The sequence below is a fragment of the Ochotona curzoniae genome, unplaced genomic scaffold (genome assembly GCF_017591425.1).
Source record: "Ochotona curzoniae isolate NIBS_2020 unplaced genomic scaffold, NIBS_Ocur_1.0 contig_2723, whole genome shotgun sequence".
Taxonomy (NCBI): domain Eukaryota; kingdom Metazoa; phylum Chordata; class Mammalia; order Lagomorpha; family Ochotonidae; genus Ochotona; species Ochotona curzoniae.
In genome coordinates, this window is record NW_024465573.1 from 6042780 (window position 1) to 6060905 (window position 18126).

An 18126-nucleotide genomic window follows, 5' to 3' on the forward strand; every position below is an offset into this window, starting at 1 on the left:
GGAGCGAAATCAGAGGCTGTCTTTCCTCTCTGTATATCTAACTTTCCAGTAAAAATAAATAAATCTTTTTAAACATCAATATAAAGGTGTGGGTTAATAATAAAATGGACAGATAATATAATTCTGACAGTTCTGTGCCTCAATAATCAAGCAGTAACTAATCCAGGCAAGAATATACACCAATATCAACAAATAAACACCACAAACAATTGATTGGGTTCAGTTTTGCCAATTTTATTGAACCAATAAAATTCCTACTAAGAACAATGAAATAAATTTCTGCAAGTATAAATGTGATACAGTTTAACAAAACCCATTGTTTTGTACCTATAAATAGATTTTCAAAATGTCATAAAAAGTGCAGTTATGAATTGTTGTTAACATGTTAATACACACAGTTCCTTTATTTCAGATGTGTTTGTTTTGACTCACTAACAGTTCCTTCCGCATCTGTTCAAATAATATTACCCATCCCTCCAAAAAAGACATTGAAGCACTAGAATATTACACATAAACTGATCCAGTCAGGTCAGCTTTAGTCAGAACTATAAAATCAGCAACATAAGAAAAATAAAACCTAGTTATACATTTAAAAAAAAGCTTTCATGGGTTCTATAAGCTCCTTTACTGCTGACTCATGTGGAGGGCATCAAGAATTGAATAGGCTTATATGGTTAACTACTTTAGACTACAGCTACAGCAGGGTCCGCTCTGCCAGAACAAGTTTAAAGTGGCTGTTTATTAAGTTTCCTATTTTCAGAACTGAAACTATAAATATAAGACCGTCTTTTGACACTGAAACTGGTGTGAATCCTAGATTGCATCAATGATCTATTTGATAAAAGCTTATTCTAATTTAAAATCTTATAGTAAGAGACTGATATATATAGCAGTCTTAAAGATCACGTCATCTGCCTTACATTAGTCCAATGTCACGTGCTTCGTAAAAAACAAAAACAGTTACAGTAACAAAGCACAGGACTACAAAGGCAAAACATCACAGCTTCTGATTACATTGAATAAAAAGTACCAAGAAACGCAAAAGATAATTCTGTATTAATACTGATGAATTAAAGAACTATAATAGACATTTCACAGCATGCTACATATATCACTCACAACTTAAGGGTAAAATGATGTCTAAAAGTGAAGTTCAAGAAGTTGGCAATCTGATTTCGTGTGCAATTCAGCTACAAAGTCTTAATATATATACATTCATCTTGTAGCTGCCCTGCAAAATCAGGATTAAAAAAAGTTTTCAAGTTCAAATCCTATTTCATAAGTTAAAGATACATCCAGTTCTTCCATGACCAAGAAAGTTGTTTTCACGTGGAAGGAGCTAATGTAAGTAGCAAGGCCATGTTCCAAGTGGACCTGACAGGGTTCTTTTTATCTTGATTACACTGTGCACATGGATGTACCTAGTCTTTTAGCATTGAGAAGACTGCCAAAGTGGCTTGCTTTCCATGTTTGTCTTATTTCAGATTGAAAAGAGTGACAAGAAAGAGGAAGGAGAAATTTTTTATTTTTCTCTTTAAAGAAGATATGAATGCAAAGCAAATATTTCACTAGAGTTTAGATTACTTTCCTTGGCAAACAAGGGTACCATTTAACTCTTAATTTACAGAACCCAAGCAATTCAGAAAAAAAAAAAAAAAGCTACAATATAAAGGAAATTTTTTGTCCACCCAACTGATATTTTTCCTGGATCTTACTTTTTGATCTTTCCTTATCAGATTTGGGAGAGCTAGTCAAAATTTAGCAAAAGCTGATTAAGAAAGACATATAATTAGCTTTATTATGTATCATAATGTCTGCACTTAACTGATCAGGATTTATGGACACTACTTTAAAGACCAGAGATTTTCTTTCCCTCTTAGATACTCAGTGTAAAAATTATACATTCATTTTTAAAAAGAGGTTAACTTGAGGGGGTTCGAGAAAATAGGCTGTTTAGCAAAATTTACATACTGAGAAGTATACTCATTATGTTTAGATTTACTGTTTGATGTTGTCCTAAGAATTGTATGGGACATTTGTTTTAAAGGCTATTTCATGATGTATACTACATTATTTCCAAGATTCCCACAAGAATTCAAAGGAGTCATTCTATTTTTCTCTATATATGTTTTTTCTTTACCAGATCTGGACTTCATATTGGTACAGTCATAATTAAGCTAATGCTGTGATAAATACTTCATGACATATGATCTAATAAAAAGCCATTTCTTCAGTGTCCATTAAGTCTGCTTCCTAAACTAGGCCACTGATTTATTCCTGGCCCTCTAAAGGTGTTTACTGGACACTGCTGTCAAGTGGAGTTCAAAAATGAAATGGAAAATATCCAAATACTATCATACATCAGAATAATCTGTATATTTCTTAAATAAAGTGCTTATCTCTAAGTCATCTATAGATAAGCATGGTCCATGTTGGAAACCTGACATTCCTTCACATCTTGAACACGACCATGTGCAAATAGGTGTGAGAGGAACTGCTGCTGTCCTTCTCCTCTTTACCTTTCCTCTTCCTAAATGATACTATCTGGACATACCTGAAGTGCAGGTAGGGAAATAAAGATTACAAAGTCAATGCATTCCCTTCTTTTCATCCCATAGAACATTTACTCCCATGTGAACAGGGCAGGGATGGGGGCTAGAAGTTTGGTCTAACCCACTTAAGTCTGTTTAAACTCTATTAAGGTCAATTTTGTGATATTCTATCTCTATTATAAATCAGATGTACTTCTGGGATCTAGCTGGACCATCTAAATGTCCTACAGGAAACACCAGCAAAGTGAATGTCTGAAACACCACTCAGTTTGCATGCCAGACACCTCTTGTTCCACTGAAGGGTTACAGGTCAACCTGGACAGCTAGAGAATTTAACTTTACATTCAAATAACTTGGACTAACACCAATATTCACCTAATATAGATTCAAGTTAACGATGGCAATTCAATCACTTTAAAATCTTGCAAACTGCTAAATTCTGCATGGTAGAAATAGCTTAATTTCTGTATCATGTATAAATATAGATTACTACTTTGATAAAAGGCAAAAAATCTTTTATGATTTATTTAAACTATGGAAGTAGTATTACTGAATAACAGAGAGTGAATCCATGAAAAGGCTGGATACTCTGAATTTATAGGCTCTTTGGGGATGAGGTAGAGGAGAGCAAGACATTTTGGCAGCTGGGAAAGGGGAGAACAATATGGGGTGCACAAGATTATACAGTGTCTAGGGCAAAGGTTAGTCAAAACGAGTATAGCTACACTGGTTAAAGGATTGAGAGGGAGTTTGGATACAACCATATTCTTATGGAATGGAGCAAAAGTAACTCAGAAAAGTAAATGCTGGTGACTTTGAGCAGGTGGCTGGTGACTTGGATAGTGAAAGGTGTTTGGATCCAGCTGGGCTGAAGGCAGGGGAGGAGAGTGCATTTGTAGAGGTTGAGGCACTTAGAGGAAGAGAAAGCAGGCTGGAAAGGGTGGGCTGGTTGCAGGGAGGAGCTCCCGGGTGGGAAATGTTGCCTTTGTTTTAGGTGGTACCATGCTGAGGATAGCCCTACTCTCAGCTTTATGATCCAAGTGTTCTGTAAAAACTTATCCTTCCTCACAGGGCTCTGCCTTAACAAAAACCTCTACCTCTAAGATCCATTTCACCCCGGCTCTTTTCTTTCTAGGTCTCTCCTGAGCAGACATTGTTAATTAAGCCATATCAGCATTGGAATAAATTCCATATGCAGGTGGGCATGGACTGATATATATTCATGTTACGGTCCTGCTTTGAGGAAAGACCAGCTTAATTTGATTCTCAGTCTCCAGATGGATGCAATAGGGAAACAGTTTATCGTGATGTCCACCTAGGATGGAGCCTAGTTCTACAAATTAGGTAACCTAGAACTTGGTCTGTACAGAAGAGCCACACGTCTTTCAGTTTGCTATTGAATTATATGAACAAAAATTTCATGTCCTATTTATATACTCTATGCAAGGCCATCTTTTTGTCAAAAAGGAAACAAGAATGTCTCATGAGATAGACAGATGTTTAAGGTCTTGTTTTTTTAGAAAAAAACCATTAGAATGTCTTTAGAAAAACAGAAAACAAAAACAACTTATTTTACTATCACAGTGCATATTTTTATATCATGCACTGAAACTTGTTGCTTTCCCTGATATATTGTCCTTATAGTTAAAAATAATTTTACCATCTTGTGTGCATGCACTTTTCACTAAACACAGTGAACTATTTCAAGTACAGATCTTTAATTGTTCACTGAAAATCTTATTCTGCTGCAGCATAAAAATCTAAGACTTTTGGATTAAACAAACAAAAAACCCTCATAAGGTAACAAGGAAAAAGTTGCTTTGGAAAAAAATTAATTTGCTTTTAGAAGAATTTAAGATCTTCATGAGATATCATAAAACAATTAAAACAGTGGCACTGGTTCTAATTTTATATATTTTTGCATGAAATTTTACATCAAGTCTTCTGTCTCCAAAAAACATTATTTAAAACCATAGTTATAGGCCAAAGGCACACCCTGGACTCCACGTTACTGATCTTCTATTCTAAGAGTGGTCAAACGGGACAAATACTTCCTTGAACTAAGCCAACATGCTTAGTTCAAGATGACAAAGAAAATACTAACCAGTAGAGTCTCCATAGCCTCATGTCCCAAAATTATCACAAATCTGAGGAATCCAACGAGGCATCAGCCTGGCCCCTCCCAGCGGCAAGTGGGCTAAGATTTACTTTTAGGTGGAAGGGTATTTTCATATTTCTTAAGGTGATCTGAGAAATCAAGAAGCTGAAAAACTTGAAATTCTAAAATAAGTAGACGTTATTGAAGCATATCCGTCAGTGGATTGCCAAACTAATTTTAACACAGTAGGCAAGGAATCAAAGAATTCACATTCACATGTGCTTTTTCACGCACACTTGCACATTTAGGTTTGGCACAATGTAAGCCCAAAATGTAAATTACCATATTGTATAATCACATCAGTATACCAATTGAACCAGATAACTCTTTTTTAAAAATATCACATTTTAATATAAAAGCTATATTATAAATGACTACATAGTAAATTCAATACTCTGAAAAAATATCACCCTGGAAAACCGCATCAGAATTTCAAGTTTGCATTAGATACAGAGTTGACAGCAAACTGGTAAGATGGTATTCACAGCCCGGAATGCTAGCCATGCTGCATCTGGGAGGTGCTTTGACACCTTCAAAAATCATTTTTTTTAGGCTGGTTCACTGAGATTCATCAAAAGATTATTTTGTTTTTGATATTAGTTCCAAGTCAACTTATTTTCCTGATTATTGATGAGAGTTCAATGCTGAGCTAGAAAGAAAATTTGGTAGGAAAGAGATCTAGTAAAGGCACTAATATTTCTATAACCCAAACTCCAACTACTTATGTTTCTGGGGGAGAATAACAAACCAAACTGAACAAAACAAACAAATAAAAAAACCCAAAACTAAACTAAGTGGCCATTTAGTTACTTCAATTTTGTTTCTCCTTTTGGTCTAAAGCTCATATGGTGTTCTGTAAGAATTACTCCTCCTTTCTAGTATATATAAAAATCACTTTCCATCCTGTAATACAATTCACCTGCACAAAAATAGAGGGCTATTAAATGATAGGATTCCAATTTTAAGAATGCAAGAACAGAAGACATCCTTGAGTTGAAGGTTCTAACGTCAGGGCAGTCACACAGACACCTGTGTTGCCATCTGTGGTTTGCTTTTCTCCTAAATACTTTCTTTGTATTTAATACATATCTGTTTAAGGTGAAATTTAATGAAATCAGCACATGGCATAAGCAATCAACAAAACAGAAGAAATCTGGCATGAACTCTTTGAATAAACTCTGTGAATAAAACACCCTGTCATCAAAAACATCTGTAATTTTTCCCTCACATGGAGGATTTCAGACAAGATCCTGGAATCCAAAAATGCAAAACTACCTTATCTCATTAGATTTACAGTCATCTTTGTTTCCTTATATGGGACAAAATGTAAAGGAAAGCAACCTAATGTACTGTACCAGAAAAGGATGATAAAAGTAAGGGGAGAATTGACCTAATGAAACACTAGCCCATGACTCTGAGATAAAGGAAATTTTTACATAACAGAAAAAGTAAACCTAAAATAAAATATTTGCGGGAGCTATAACAGAAAATTTTAACTATATTACTTACTACAAAAATTGATTTTTTTTTAGAAAAATCAACATACATTGTAAAATTCAAGTTACCCTTAACTAACTAAAAGAGTGTAGAAGCAGTGCAGTTGTGTCCTAGTGGATAGTTGTAAGCATCTCTTTAGGCACTTCACTGGTTCATTAACATAATTTAAATTAAAGCTATAAACACATAATGTTGTGCTCTCTGAAGACAGTCTAATCAAGCAACATAAACCAATGCAAAAATGGGACTTTTTGGCTGCCTGTTCTTCCCCTATAACTTGATATATATATATATGTATATATATATATATATATATATTTTTTTTTTTTTTTTGTCTAACCAATTGTCCAAAGAGATTTTTTTTCTGGGGAAGGAAATGCTTTGGCATTATGAAAAGGACATCGTTCAACCCCAGTAAGATAAAACCAAAAAAAGGAAAGCCTGTGCAATAAAGACATTTGAACAAAATTTCTTTATGGCTCTGTTTAAAAGGACACTTCTGCAGTGACATGATAGGGAGAAAGTATGAGTATTTTTTTTGAACATATTGCACTCTTTGTTGTTGTTCAATTGCCTTAATGCATAGAGACACAATGTTTTACCTTTGTGTAATAAAACTGCTCGACCTATTTATAAAGAAAACTCACAGAAAATAATTTCTAAAAGTCTAACAGGAAAAAAAAATAGGCATATTAACCTCTCTTTGCTTGCTGCAATATAGAAAGGACTATGAAAAAGGAGAAATGTGCAAAGAAACTTTTTGGTCAGTTTCATGTGGATACAGGTTTCTATGTGCCAATTCGCTGAAGTGCAAGCAGCACTCTGAGCGCTGGTTATGTAAGGTGACTGAGGACTCCTGTCAGCGATAGAAAGGATTGTGCATAATTCCACTCTGAATATATACATCTGACATGGAAACTAAAACTGCTGTTTTAAGAAAGAAAGAAAATAGTTGAATTTGGCATCTCAGTAGCATGCTATAGAATTCATCATGATTAATTTCACATTAAATTATGGACAATGACTGTATCACATTTCACGTTATAGCCAATAGCAGTTTAAAAAGAAAAAGAAAAAAAAAGTAACAGTGCCTGACAATTCATTTCCTGGGGACACAAATTTGTGTCCAATGAGCAGCTTGGTTCAATAGAGCATGCTTTTCTTCCACCAGATTAAGGACACAACATGAAAATTTCAGAATGGCCAGAGGAGGCTACTCCTTGTTGAATTCCAATATCTGAAAAACAATTTTCTTAAGCTGATTGTAAGCGCTTTTCCTTAATTTTTTTTTTAAACAAAAGGTAAAGGAAAAAACCACACACACACAAACACATAAACCCAAAAGCACTGAAGTTAAGCATTAACAAACCAGATTCATGATTGATGTTCAGTATCCAAAAATCCAACTATAAACAATGCAAAGTAGTGCTCCTCAGAATTATTTTTGCAATTGTTAGTAATGTTAAGCATCAAGAAAAACGAAACACACCATTGCACATTACAGCCGCAAAAAAGAACAAAACAAAAATGACTAAACTTTGACACTAGAGAATTGAATAATTTTTGCTGCTATATCACAAAACAGTTTCTGTTGTATATCTTATTTGAAAAGGTCTTTACACATATCTGACATTTTCCTGGCTGGTGCATCAGGTTAAATGCCGAGTTATGGCACGAAGAGCATAAAGTAGTTCAGCTTGCATCCGTGCTTCCATTAGAAGTAGGTTTACATGGACCTAGAAATGCAAATGTCATTAGTTTAATAATCATTATAAACATTTCAATTTTTAAAGAAAATTTAGACATTCACAAAGGCTTTGAAAAATGTATATACACTCAAAACACAGCCACACATGCCTGGCCTGGGCACGTTTTCATAGGTACATGACGCAACATTCAAACCTGCATTTGCAAAAAAATGCAATAAAAGCAGTAATAAATGACTCATCATGTCCAAAACATTCCCATAATCTAGTTATACTATATGCTATGTAAAGTCAATCAGCTTTTCGGATATAAAACTAAACTTTGTACATTACAATTATACTACAAATTACATTTCCTTATAGTTGTGAATTTTTACATGGCTAGAAATTAGCCCTACATTTCTTTCTTTGAGAGACAGAAAGGCAGGGAAAGAGAGAATCAATCTCCCGTCATCCACTTGTTCACTCCCCAAATGCCCACAATAGCTAGGGGTGGCTGAAGTTAGGAGTCAGGAACTCAATCCAGTTGCCCAAGTTGAGGGCAAGAACTCATGACCTGAGCCATCTCATACCTGAGCCATGTACCTGAGCCATCCAAGGTACATATTAGCAAGAAACTGGGATTGCAAACCCAGGTGCTCTGGTAGGAAAGTGGGCATCCCAAGTGGGAAAACATCCTAGCATTTACATGAAAAATACTACAGAGAAAGCTTGATGCTTAAAGCAGTGTTTAATAAATGTCTGGAACTTATACTATCAATTAGGTAAGTATAGCTCAATGAGAGTCTCTTAATTGAATTTTGGGATATTAATTCATTTTGGGATATTTCTCAGCTGACAGGTTAAAAAACACATTCAGGTTTTCAAAAAAGAAGTGAATTGTGATACTATATTTAAATTATTTTATTATCTTTGCACAGATTGAATGTATTGTTGAATGTATTTTCATAAGTAAAGAAAACTTTCAGATAAAATCTCGAGGATTAGGTAAATCTAATGCAAATATGTAAATTTGGCATAAAAATTAATCAAAAGAGATGCTATTGACAAAGGAATATTTATCTCAAGTGTGACCGGCTCTATGACTCTCCCCAAAATGTCAAGAACTAGGGTAATAACATTCCCTGCCAAGGTCACATAGTTAGTGAATGCTAGGACCCTGAAAAGATTTTCTTATTCTCAACTTTAGAAACTAGTATAAAGAAGATTTGTGGACACCATGGTTAAAAGACCCAGACCTTCAGGACACTACTATGTGATGTTGATAAAGATCTTTAACTTTTTTTTAATTAAAGATTTAAAAAATTTTATTTAAAAAAATAAAAATGTGAATAAATAAAATAAATGAATGGCCGGAGCAAGACAACCCAAACGCACCAGGAGCTTCCTCCAGGTTTCCTATGAGGGATCCAAGGACTAGAGCCAACCTTTGCTGCTTTCCCAGAGCAAAAGCTATATGGGAGATAGATGGAAGTGGAGCAGCCAGGGCATGAGCCAGCACCCGTATGGGATGTTGGCACCCCAGGCAGAGGCTTAGTCTATTATGCCTTGGCGCCAGTTCCAAGATCTTTAACTTCTATTCGCTTTTTAAAACTTAAATAATGATGTCTAAATATTTCATCTAGAATATCCTTATATAACAATCACAACTTGGGCATCATATTGTCAAAGTATTATATTACTAAATAGGAACAAGAAACTTGTTGTAAAGGGTTAAATGTAGTGGCTAGCCTTAAATAATCTCACAGTGGATGTGCCTCTGGACAAGATACAACTGTGCCTACAATATAATAGCTCAGAAAGCCTATTTTTATAATAGTTAAAATGGTAGGCAGTTTCCAAATGAACCTTAAAGATAACAACGTTCAGATCTAATCTTTTAAAAGTTGATATTAAAATTTACTTTATATCAAATTAAACAAAACATATAATCAAAATTTAGTTAATAGTCATAAACCTGAAAAACTTTTAAAAAACATAGTTATATGTGACACTTCCATTCCCATTGCACTAATTCAATAACACTTTCATGCATCAGTTTTCATAACTACTGCACTGCATGATCACTGTTGGAAATCTTCATCATGAGACACTGACCTTTTCTGAGTGCTTGAACTGCCTCCAGTAACTGTCATACATGCGTTTTGTGGTTCTCTCGGGATAGCAAGTCACTGTCTTAATGTAAACCTTCAAGCTCCTTTCAAGTAACTGGTTAACTTCTCCATAATCATAGTCATCATACCTGTGAGTAATATGACAACAGCTTTTTAATGACAAAAATCAAAATTTTTAATTCTTGAACTTGTATCAAGAAACACTGATTGTCTGGTAATCGAATATAAAAAGTCCATTAACCAATTCATCTAACAACCTATTATGTGTCATGCACCCTTAAAGGCACTGGGGATATACTTGGGAACAAAAGAGCTCATCAAGCTTAAATTACATTGCAGTAAAAGGAAAAAATTAAGAAGATGTGGTTTGTCAGCTGGTGATAACCACTATGTAGAGAATATATATATTGTATATAATATATTATTATATTATAATTACATGATATTATACAATATTCCATATATTATATATATGGAATATATAGACATATGCCAATTATGTCGCAAATGTAACAATCTGACCACTGCAGATAACTATTTGGAGGTCAATGACACCCTCAATAAGTACAGTTTCATTGGCATGATAGGGGCAAAAGACTATATTGTAGATGGGTTCAAGAGAGAAAGGGAGATGAGAAAATGGCAAGTCAATACACAAAATCTTTGCAAGGAGATTTTGCAGGGAAGCAGAAAAATGAGGTAGTAGTCGAGGGGTGGAGGGCAAAGGATGAAGATAACGTTTTTTCAAGATGGAAGAAACAGCAGCCTATTTCCATACTGATGGGAAAGATGCCATAAGGAAAACAGAGTTGATTCTGTAGGCAAGTAGAGGAAGCTCTGCGAGAATACAGAGCATTAGAAGATCAGAGGAGATGGCTGTAAACAGGCAGTCATCCATTGCAACAGAAGATGGTGGAGCCAAGGGCCCAGGGACAAACAGGTGGACAAAAAGGATACTGGGCGTTTGTGGAATTTTTTGTCAATATTTTCAGTTATTCTTAACTTAAATGTAATGATTAGTTTACAGAAAGAATCTGGGCCATTTTATAGGCTTATTTAATTGTGTCTGACAGATAAATATGAGCACAAAAAATCTGCCTTGTAAATAAGAAATCTTCACTACAGTTAATCAAATTCTAGTAGTGATTTTCCTTAAGAGGGTAGCTTTATTTTTATATTAAAGTTGTGTGTGAGTGTGTGTGTGTGTTAAAATATTATTAATCCTCTAGCAATTTATTTTTTAGGGTATTCGATGGGAATAGTAGTTTATAATAATTATGCTAAATTAACAATGTCTTTTACATAGAATATTATATTTTAAGTTGACTTATCAGGAAATGTGGGGGTTCTTTCAGGTAATATTATAGAAAACTGTTTGCTTTCCAAATTGAGTTGTAATTTCATTCTAAAATACAATATTATAGCTGATTTATTGTGTAATCAAGATGAATGTATTCATAACTAGAAATTTTCTTTTTCTGCAAATCTATTTCTATATAAGTTTCAAAATGCAGGTCAAAGAGGCACATTATCCAAAGAGAGCTCTTTTGATTAGACCATTCAGTTTCATTTACTCACTTATTCCCTCTCCTTTCAATGGCAATTTTCTAAGTTTTAAGGCATTAATTTATATTAATTGGTATATTTTCTTTCACTTTTCTTATATGTCCTATGTAAGCTTTATGAGAAAATAATCCAGTTTTATTTATTTAAGAATAAACTTTAAAAAAATTAAACTAAACAACCAGATTTAAAGGGCCACAAATCATGTTATTTTCACCTAATCTGGTCAGTCTCCCAGGAAAGAGTCTCTGTGTGATTCCATCCCATCCCAGTATTTGCTGAGGGTTTTTTTTCCTCTCCATAGTAGCTTTTTCCTAGTGCTCTTAAATGTGCATCAAGCCGATATACAACACAAAGAAAAATGCTTCTCTATAAAACAGATTTGTTTTGAACCAAAAGTGTACATGCATATACTATTTTCTTTCCAGAAACATTTATTCCCAAACAGGATATGAATAAGACCTATGTAAGAATCTTTGTTTATCTTTCCACTTTTCCCTTTTTTGTTGTTTTTATTATTATTTACCATGATACCGTTGTCTGGGTATAGGGATTCCCCCCTCCACCACCCCTTCCTCCCTCCCCATTCTTGCCCCACCACCATTTCCCCCCATATTATTGCAACAGTACAGTCCTTCAGCAACAGTCACAGGTCCAACATTCTACTGTTTTAGTGTAGCATGGCACTGAGGGAACAGGCAATGTTAGCAATGTATGACTGTCTCCACAGCGAACATACCTGATTCCAAACATACAGTGAACATAATTGAACAAAGCTCGGCGCAGCATGGTTGTGTCTACACCCTCGTGGGTAGCCATAGTGTTATAGGTGAGACTGTAGACCATCCGAAACTTCTCATCAAGAAGATGTCCGATATCAGAATAAAGTCTATTCACGAGGGAGAACCCATGATTTTCCCAAGTATAATCCTAAAATAACAAAGCAAGCATTCTCCATTTAGACTCTCTTTCTTCTTTTATCAATTGTAACGACTAAAGACAGTTAAGTAAAATTGTACCCAATATAGTTCTAACTTAAAATTCATTAAGCTTTTACCAACAACCATGCAAATCAGCTTGGGGACTGGACTGCCAGGATGTTTCTTCATGGGGGCCAGGGATTGGCATGTTAGTGATGAACTCTGGTGAGGTATTAAGGCACACCACACCCTTGCCTGGAAGGAACTCAAAAAATCTTGGGCATTTTCTATCTGACCAAACCCACTCAGTGATATGGACAGTCATCTAAAACAAGTACCAAGGAGCTTGTTTCATTCAAACTTGAAGTCACTTCCCTACTGTGGCTAGGTGTTCTAGGAGTGGCATGGGCCAGGGTAGCATGTAAGCCTGTAATTCTTGGTATACCAATTTTTTACTACAAAATGCTTTTTTATTATAAATATATCCATATAGCTTTATTTTTTCTCTCTACTCCTCTAAAAAAAAAAGTGTAAATATTATACATCCACCATAAAAACAACTTATCCAATTCTTTAAAAGTCAATTTACTTACATTTCAATATCTAAATTTTTCTCTAAATTCTTGTACCTGAGCTCGGAAGGTGGGCAAATGCTCTTCTCCTCGTCTAGCAAAATCTTCATATCCAAAACCAGGGTCTTCAATATATCGAGAGACATCAGATGTTATGATCATGTCATCTTCAAAATCTAAGGACAACAGCGCACAGTTTAGTGCTGAGGATATTCTTCCCAGTGAGGACAGTGAAATTGGAACCTATTTTTTTTCTAACGTTCAGTTTAACTATGGATTTCTGAACTTATAATAATGACTACATGCTTTAAATTCACACAGAGTATCTACTGTTTGTGGGAAAGACTTAGCAAAGTCACCAAAAGCACAGGCAGTCAAAGCCAAAATAAACAGACGGGACTACATCATACTAAAAAGTTTGTGTACAGCAAAGGAAATGATCCAGAAAGGGAAGAAGCAACCAACAGCATGGGAGAAAATCTTTGCACACTACATAACCAATAGGAGAATAACATCCAGGATTCACAAAGAGCTTCCAAAACTCAGTGACAGTAAAACAAACGACACTGTGAAGAAATGGGTTATAGAAACAAATATTTTTTTAAAAGAACAAATTGAAATGGCTAATAGATACATTTAAAAAATGCTCAGGTTCCCTAACTGTCAGAGAAATACAAAGGAAAATCACATTGAGGTTTCACCTAACTCCAGCGAGACTGGCCTACATTCAGAACTATACTAATAACAACTGCTGGCACGGTATGGGGAGAGAGGTACCCTCCTACACTGTTGAGGGGAGTGTAGGCTAGTACAACCACTATGGAAGTCAGTATGGAGGGTGCTGAGACAACTGAAAATTGATCTGCCATATGACCCAGCTATCCCACTTCTGGAAATATTTGCAAAGGTAATGAAATCTGCATATGAGAACAGGATCTGTAATCCTATATTTACAGCAGCACAGTCTACAATAGCAATTACACGGAAACAACCCAGACGCCCACCAAAAGAGAGGATAAAGAAATTGTGGTACTTCAACTCCATGGAATACTACTCAGCCATTAAAAAGAATGGAATTCTACTGTTTGCAACTAGATGGTCCCAACTTTAGACCATTATGCTTAGGGAAACAAATCAATCCCAAAAGGACAAATATCATATGTTCTCTCTGATATAGAGTCAACCTTCAAGCAAATTACAGCATCAATAGCTCCTTCAATACTGTTTTCGCTAAATCTCAGGGTATTTGATATTTTTGTTCTTATGTTCATTCATTCAAAAAAAGTTGTTTTTCTTATTAAGTTCCTCACTGACTCAGAGGTCACAGAATAGGATTGTTTGCTTCAAGAAGGTCTTTAATTTTCTTTTTTTCATTGACACACTTGTTATTCAGTAGCATGTTATTTAACTTCATGTTGTAAATGTTCTATTTTTCTCTGTTGTTGATTTTGTTTTATGATTTTGTTCTTGATTTACAGAGATGTATAATAACTGTATAGCAGAGACTATCATGACAGATATGAAGCTATGATGCAGTGTACCTCTCTACTTTCAAATCAAAGATGGACTCCTAATGAAATTGTTGAGTGTACCTTGATAATAGAATGATGGACACTTTGGCAGTGTTTATGCCCACAGTGTCAGGATATGCTTAGCAGAATGATGGACTTAGGACTGATTGTGAAGGACTACACTATTATAATGACATGGGGGAATTTACTGTGGGATGGGTGGGAACTTGGGGAAGGGAAAAGGAATGTCCTGGAACCTATAGAACTGTATCATGGAATAATAAAACAAGTAAAATAATTAATCTTAAAAAAAAAAAAAGAAATTTCAGGCTTGTGGCTGGTGCTGTGGAGAAGCAGGCTAAGCCTTTGTTAGCAGTGCTGGCATCCCATATGGGCACCAATTTGAGTCTAGGCTGTCCCACTTCCAATCCAATTCCTTGCTAACAGTCCCAGAAAACCATAGAAGATTGTTTCCTTGGACTCCTGCATCCATTTAAGAGACTCAGAAGAAATTCCAGGCTCCTGGATTTAGATTTGCACAGCTCTGGCCATTGTGGCTATATGGGCAGTGAACCAGCAAGTAGAAGATACTTCTCTCTGTTGTGCCTCCTCTGTAACTCTTTCAAATAAAAATAAATAAATCTTTTTAAAAATTGGTCTATCTCTAGGTCAGTCCTATCACCACTGCATTTTCTCTTCATTTACTCTAGTCAGATAAACAGAAGCAATTAAAAAAATAGCATTTTGTGGGGCCCAGCATGATAGCCTATAGCAGCTAAAGTCCTTGCCTTGAATGCACCAGCATCCCATACCCGGGTCATATTGCAGCGGCCCCATTCCCCATCCGGCTCCCTGCTTGTGGCCTGGGAAAGCAGTGGAGGACGGCCCAAAGCCTTGAGACCCTGCACCCATGTGGGAGACAAGGAAGAGGCACCTGGTTTCTGGCTTGGCTCCAGTCATTGTGACCACTTGGGGAGTGAACCATTGGATAGAAGATCTTCTCTGTCTCTCCTCCTCTCTGTATATTTGCCTTTCCAATAAATAAAAAAATAGCACTTTTCATTGCATTACCTCTCAAGATTTATGAAGCAGGTTATAATTCCTTAAGTCTATCATATATTAGTTGATAGAAATGAAACAACAACTAAAAACACATAATGTAGTAACCACTGAAACTGCTATGAAAAATAAGAGTTTTGTGGATTGTAAACTAAAATCAAACTGAGAACAGTGAGTGATAACTAAACTCTAAGATTTGTCTCTATGTGAGTGATTTTTCTCTTGACATTATTGCCAGATGGTTTCATTTGGCAAACATTAATACTGGAATTGACTATTAGATATTTGGTTCCTTTGCCTTTGATATTTGGTTTCGTTTCACTCATATACATTTTTAAGTTTTTATCTGACTTGAAATTTATTTAAAAAATAATAAGTGAGTAACTTAGTAAACATAATTATTCTAGGAAAAATTTGTTTATTAATTTTATTAAACTAAGAGTCAACCATGACCTGTCTTCCAGTTTTATCCACTAAAAGAAAAGTACACAACTCCCTCAATTCACTTATATTCATTTCATAAATTTATTTTAAGAAGTTAAAATTAATACTATGGTCAACAGATCTGAAACTCTAGTCTTAATCCTATATAAATAAACACATCAAAGTCTGTACTTAAAGGAAATAGCATTTGTACAGCATCTGCATTCTTCCTCTCCTAGGAAGTAGCTACTACATAACACAGAAAAACTCTGTGGAAGTAATGGAATACATTTATATCTTAAAAAACAAGCAAAATCCTTAAACAATAAATGCAAGTTAACCCTGTCCCAAGCTACAGAATACTGCACCTGTAAGTATTTATTTATTTTTTTCAAAAAACTTGAAAAGCTGTTTTTAGAATCCATACATGAATTCTGGAATGCTTTATCAAGCTGGCTATATCCAGAAATGTTATATAGAAAAAAAAATCCAATTTTACAACATAGTTTATAAAAAATGATTCACTTATTTCTACTGCCAATAAACTTAGTACTGGGAATAACAGTAAACACAAATATATAATGGATTGATTTATTTTGCTGAATGTCATATATATAAATTAGACCCTTCTTTAAAATTAGAACACAATTTTTGGTCAGAACCCAAAACTTTCCAGTCAAAATTCACTTTCTCAGACCCTGCTCAAGGATTCAAAAAAATTAATACAAAGCTCCAGTGAACTTAAATAAACTCCTAAAAATTACTATCTGAAGTCTAACAGATATTACTAATGCTAACACAATGCTTACTTTCACATGTTGGATTACTTAGGCTAACTCTAGGTTCATTACTTGTGTTTGCTCCTAGCTGTTTCCCTGGAATTTTCTGACCCACTTTTTTGGATTTTCTCTCCCTCTTATATGGTGAAAACTCGCAGAGCTTTACTTGGAGCTTATGAACCCTCTCCTGATCTCCTGTATCCTAAACCCTTGCTACTCTAAGTGTGACTGGCACCTAGCAGCCCCAACATCACTTGTAGATTTGACAGCCACGTGGCTTCTCAGGCTCTCACCAGCATGACTGGCAGCAGCTGCCCTTGACAAGAGTGCCCAAGTGACTAACATGCACACTGCAGGTTGAGAAGCCCTGTGTTAGCCATCACCAGACTGCATGTTTTACACACATCTCCACTCAAAATGTCCAAAATATTACCATGTTTCTTACAGTTAGAAGTGTCATTCTGATAAGGCCTCCATTTACCTAAGCTGCTTCCTCTTCACTTTACCTGCCTTATGACTTACGTCTTAATATGAAATTACTTGTTCTCACGCATCCTGTTTCTTTACCACTGTGAACTGTTCAGTCCTGGGGGCTGCTGACCAAGTCCTTCCAGGTTCCTCGGACATGGTAAGACTGAGCGTGGAGCTGAGAGCTTCCAGAGCTCTTTCTGCAGCTGCCCTCTGTCTACACCCTTCAAGTTTCTCATCCAGATAAGAGTTTCAGCACCCTCTTCCAGTGTCATCATTCAATTACTTTTAGGTATTTCTCTCTCACTCGCTTGAGAGTGCCCGAAACACAGGAAAATCACATCTACCCTATCCATCACAGTCCTAACACTACCATGGTGTTCAATGAATGTTTGTAGTTCGAACATCAAACCAGTACCTGAAATACCAGCTTCTTTATTTGGAACTTTCTGCTGGTTAGCAGTCTGGTTTGTAGTTACAGTGCCTTCAGTGAATTAAATGGATTCCTCACATGGGCAGATACGAATCTTTCAGAAAATAAGATCGCTGGGGAGACAATAAGAGTTCTAGTCGTTCCTGACAAAACCTCTGAGAATTATTAATCAGTGCTATGTGTTTCACATCAACAAATTAAAGCCTAAACAATCCTCAGAGTTTAAGGGCAAACTAGCCTTAAGTTAGCAATTTTGAAATCCTCTTCTAAACCAATGGAACTCTGTTTCAAAAACTGTTATATAAAATGATGCCTTTTGAAGGGTTTAGCTTTGTATTGAATCTTTACTTTTTTAAAAAAATATAATTTAC

The 18126-nt window shown here is 35.4% G+C and overlaps 1 protein-coding gene across 2 annotated transcripts in view; it reads right to left on the reverse strand.

Moving 5' to 3' along the window:
- Positions 1-213: 213 nt before the first annotated feature.
- The window catches only part of SESN3 (sestrin 3), a 63670-nt gene continuing 45757 nt past the window's right edge, over positions 214-18126 (reverse strand). Inside the window, exons 7-12 of one of the 2 annotated variants that reach the window (XM_040976820.1) lie at positions 13140-13258; positions 12330-12520; positions 10011-10155; positions 7526-7943; positions 6216-6218; positions 214-1568 (exon numbers count right to left, since the gene is read on the reverse strand). In XM_040976820.1, coding sequence (XP_040832754.1) covers positions 7857-7943; positions 10011-10155; positions 12330-12520; positions 13140-13258 — 542 coding nt within the window. In that variant the 3' untranslated portion in view covers positions 214-1568; positions 6216-6218; positions 7526-7856. Of the gene's footprint in view, positions 1569-6215; positions 6219-7525; positions 7944-10010; positions 10156-12329; positions 12521-13139; positions 13259-18126 lie in introns of those variants that run through there. The other variant, XM_040976821.1, reaches the window with a different exon arrangement.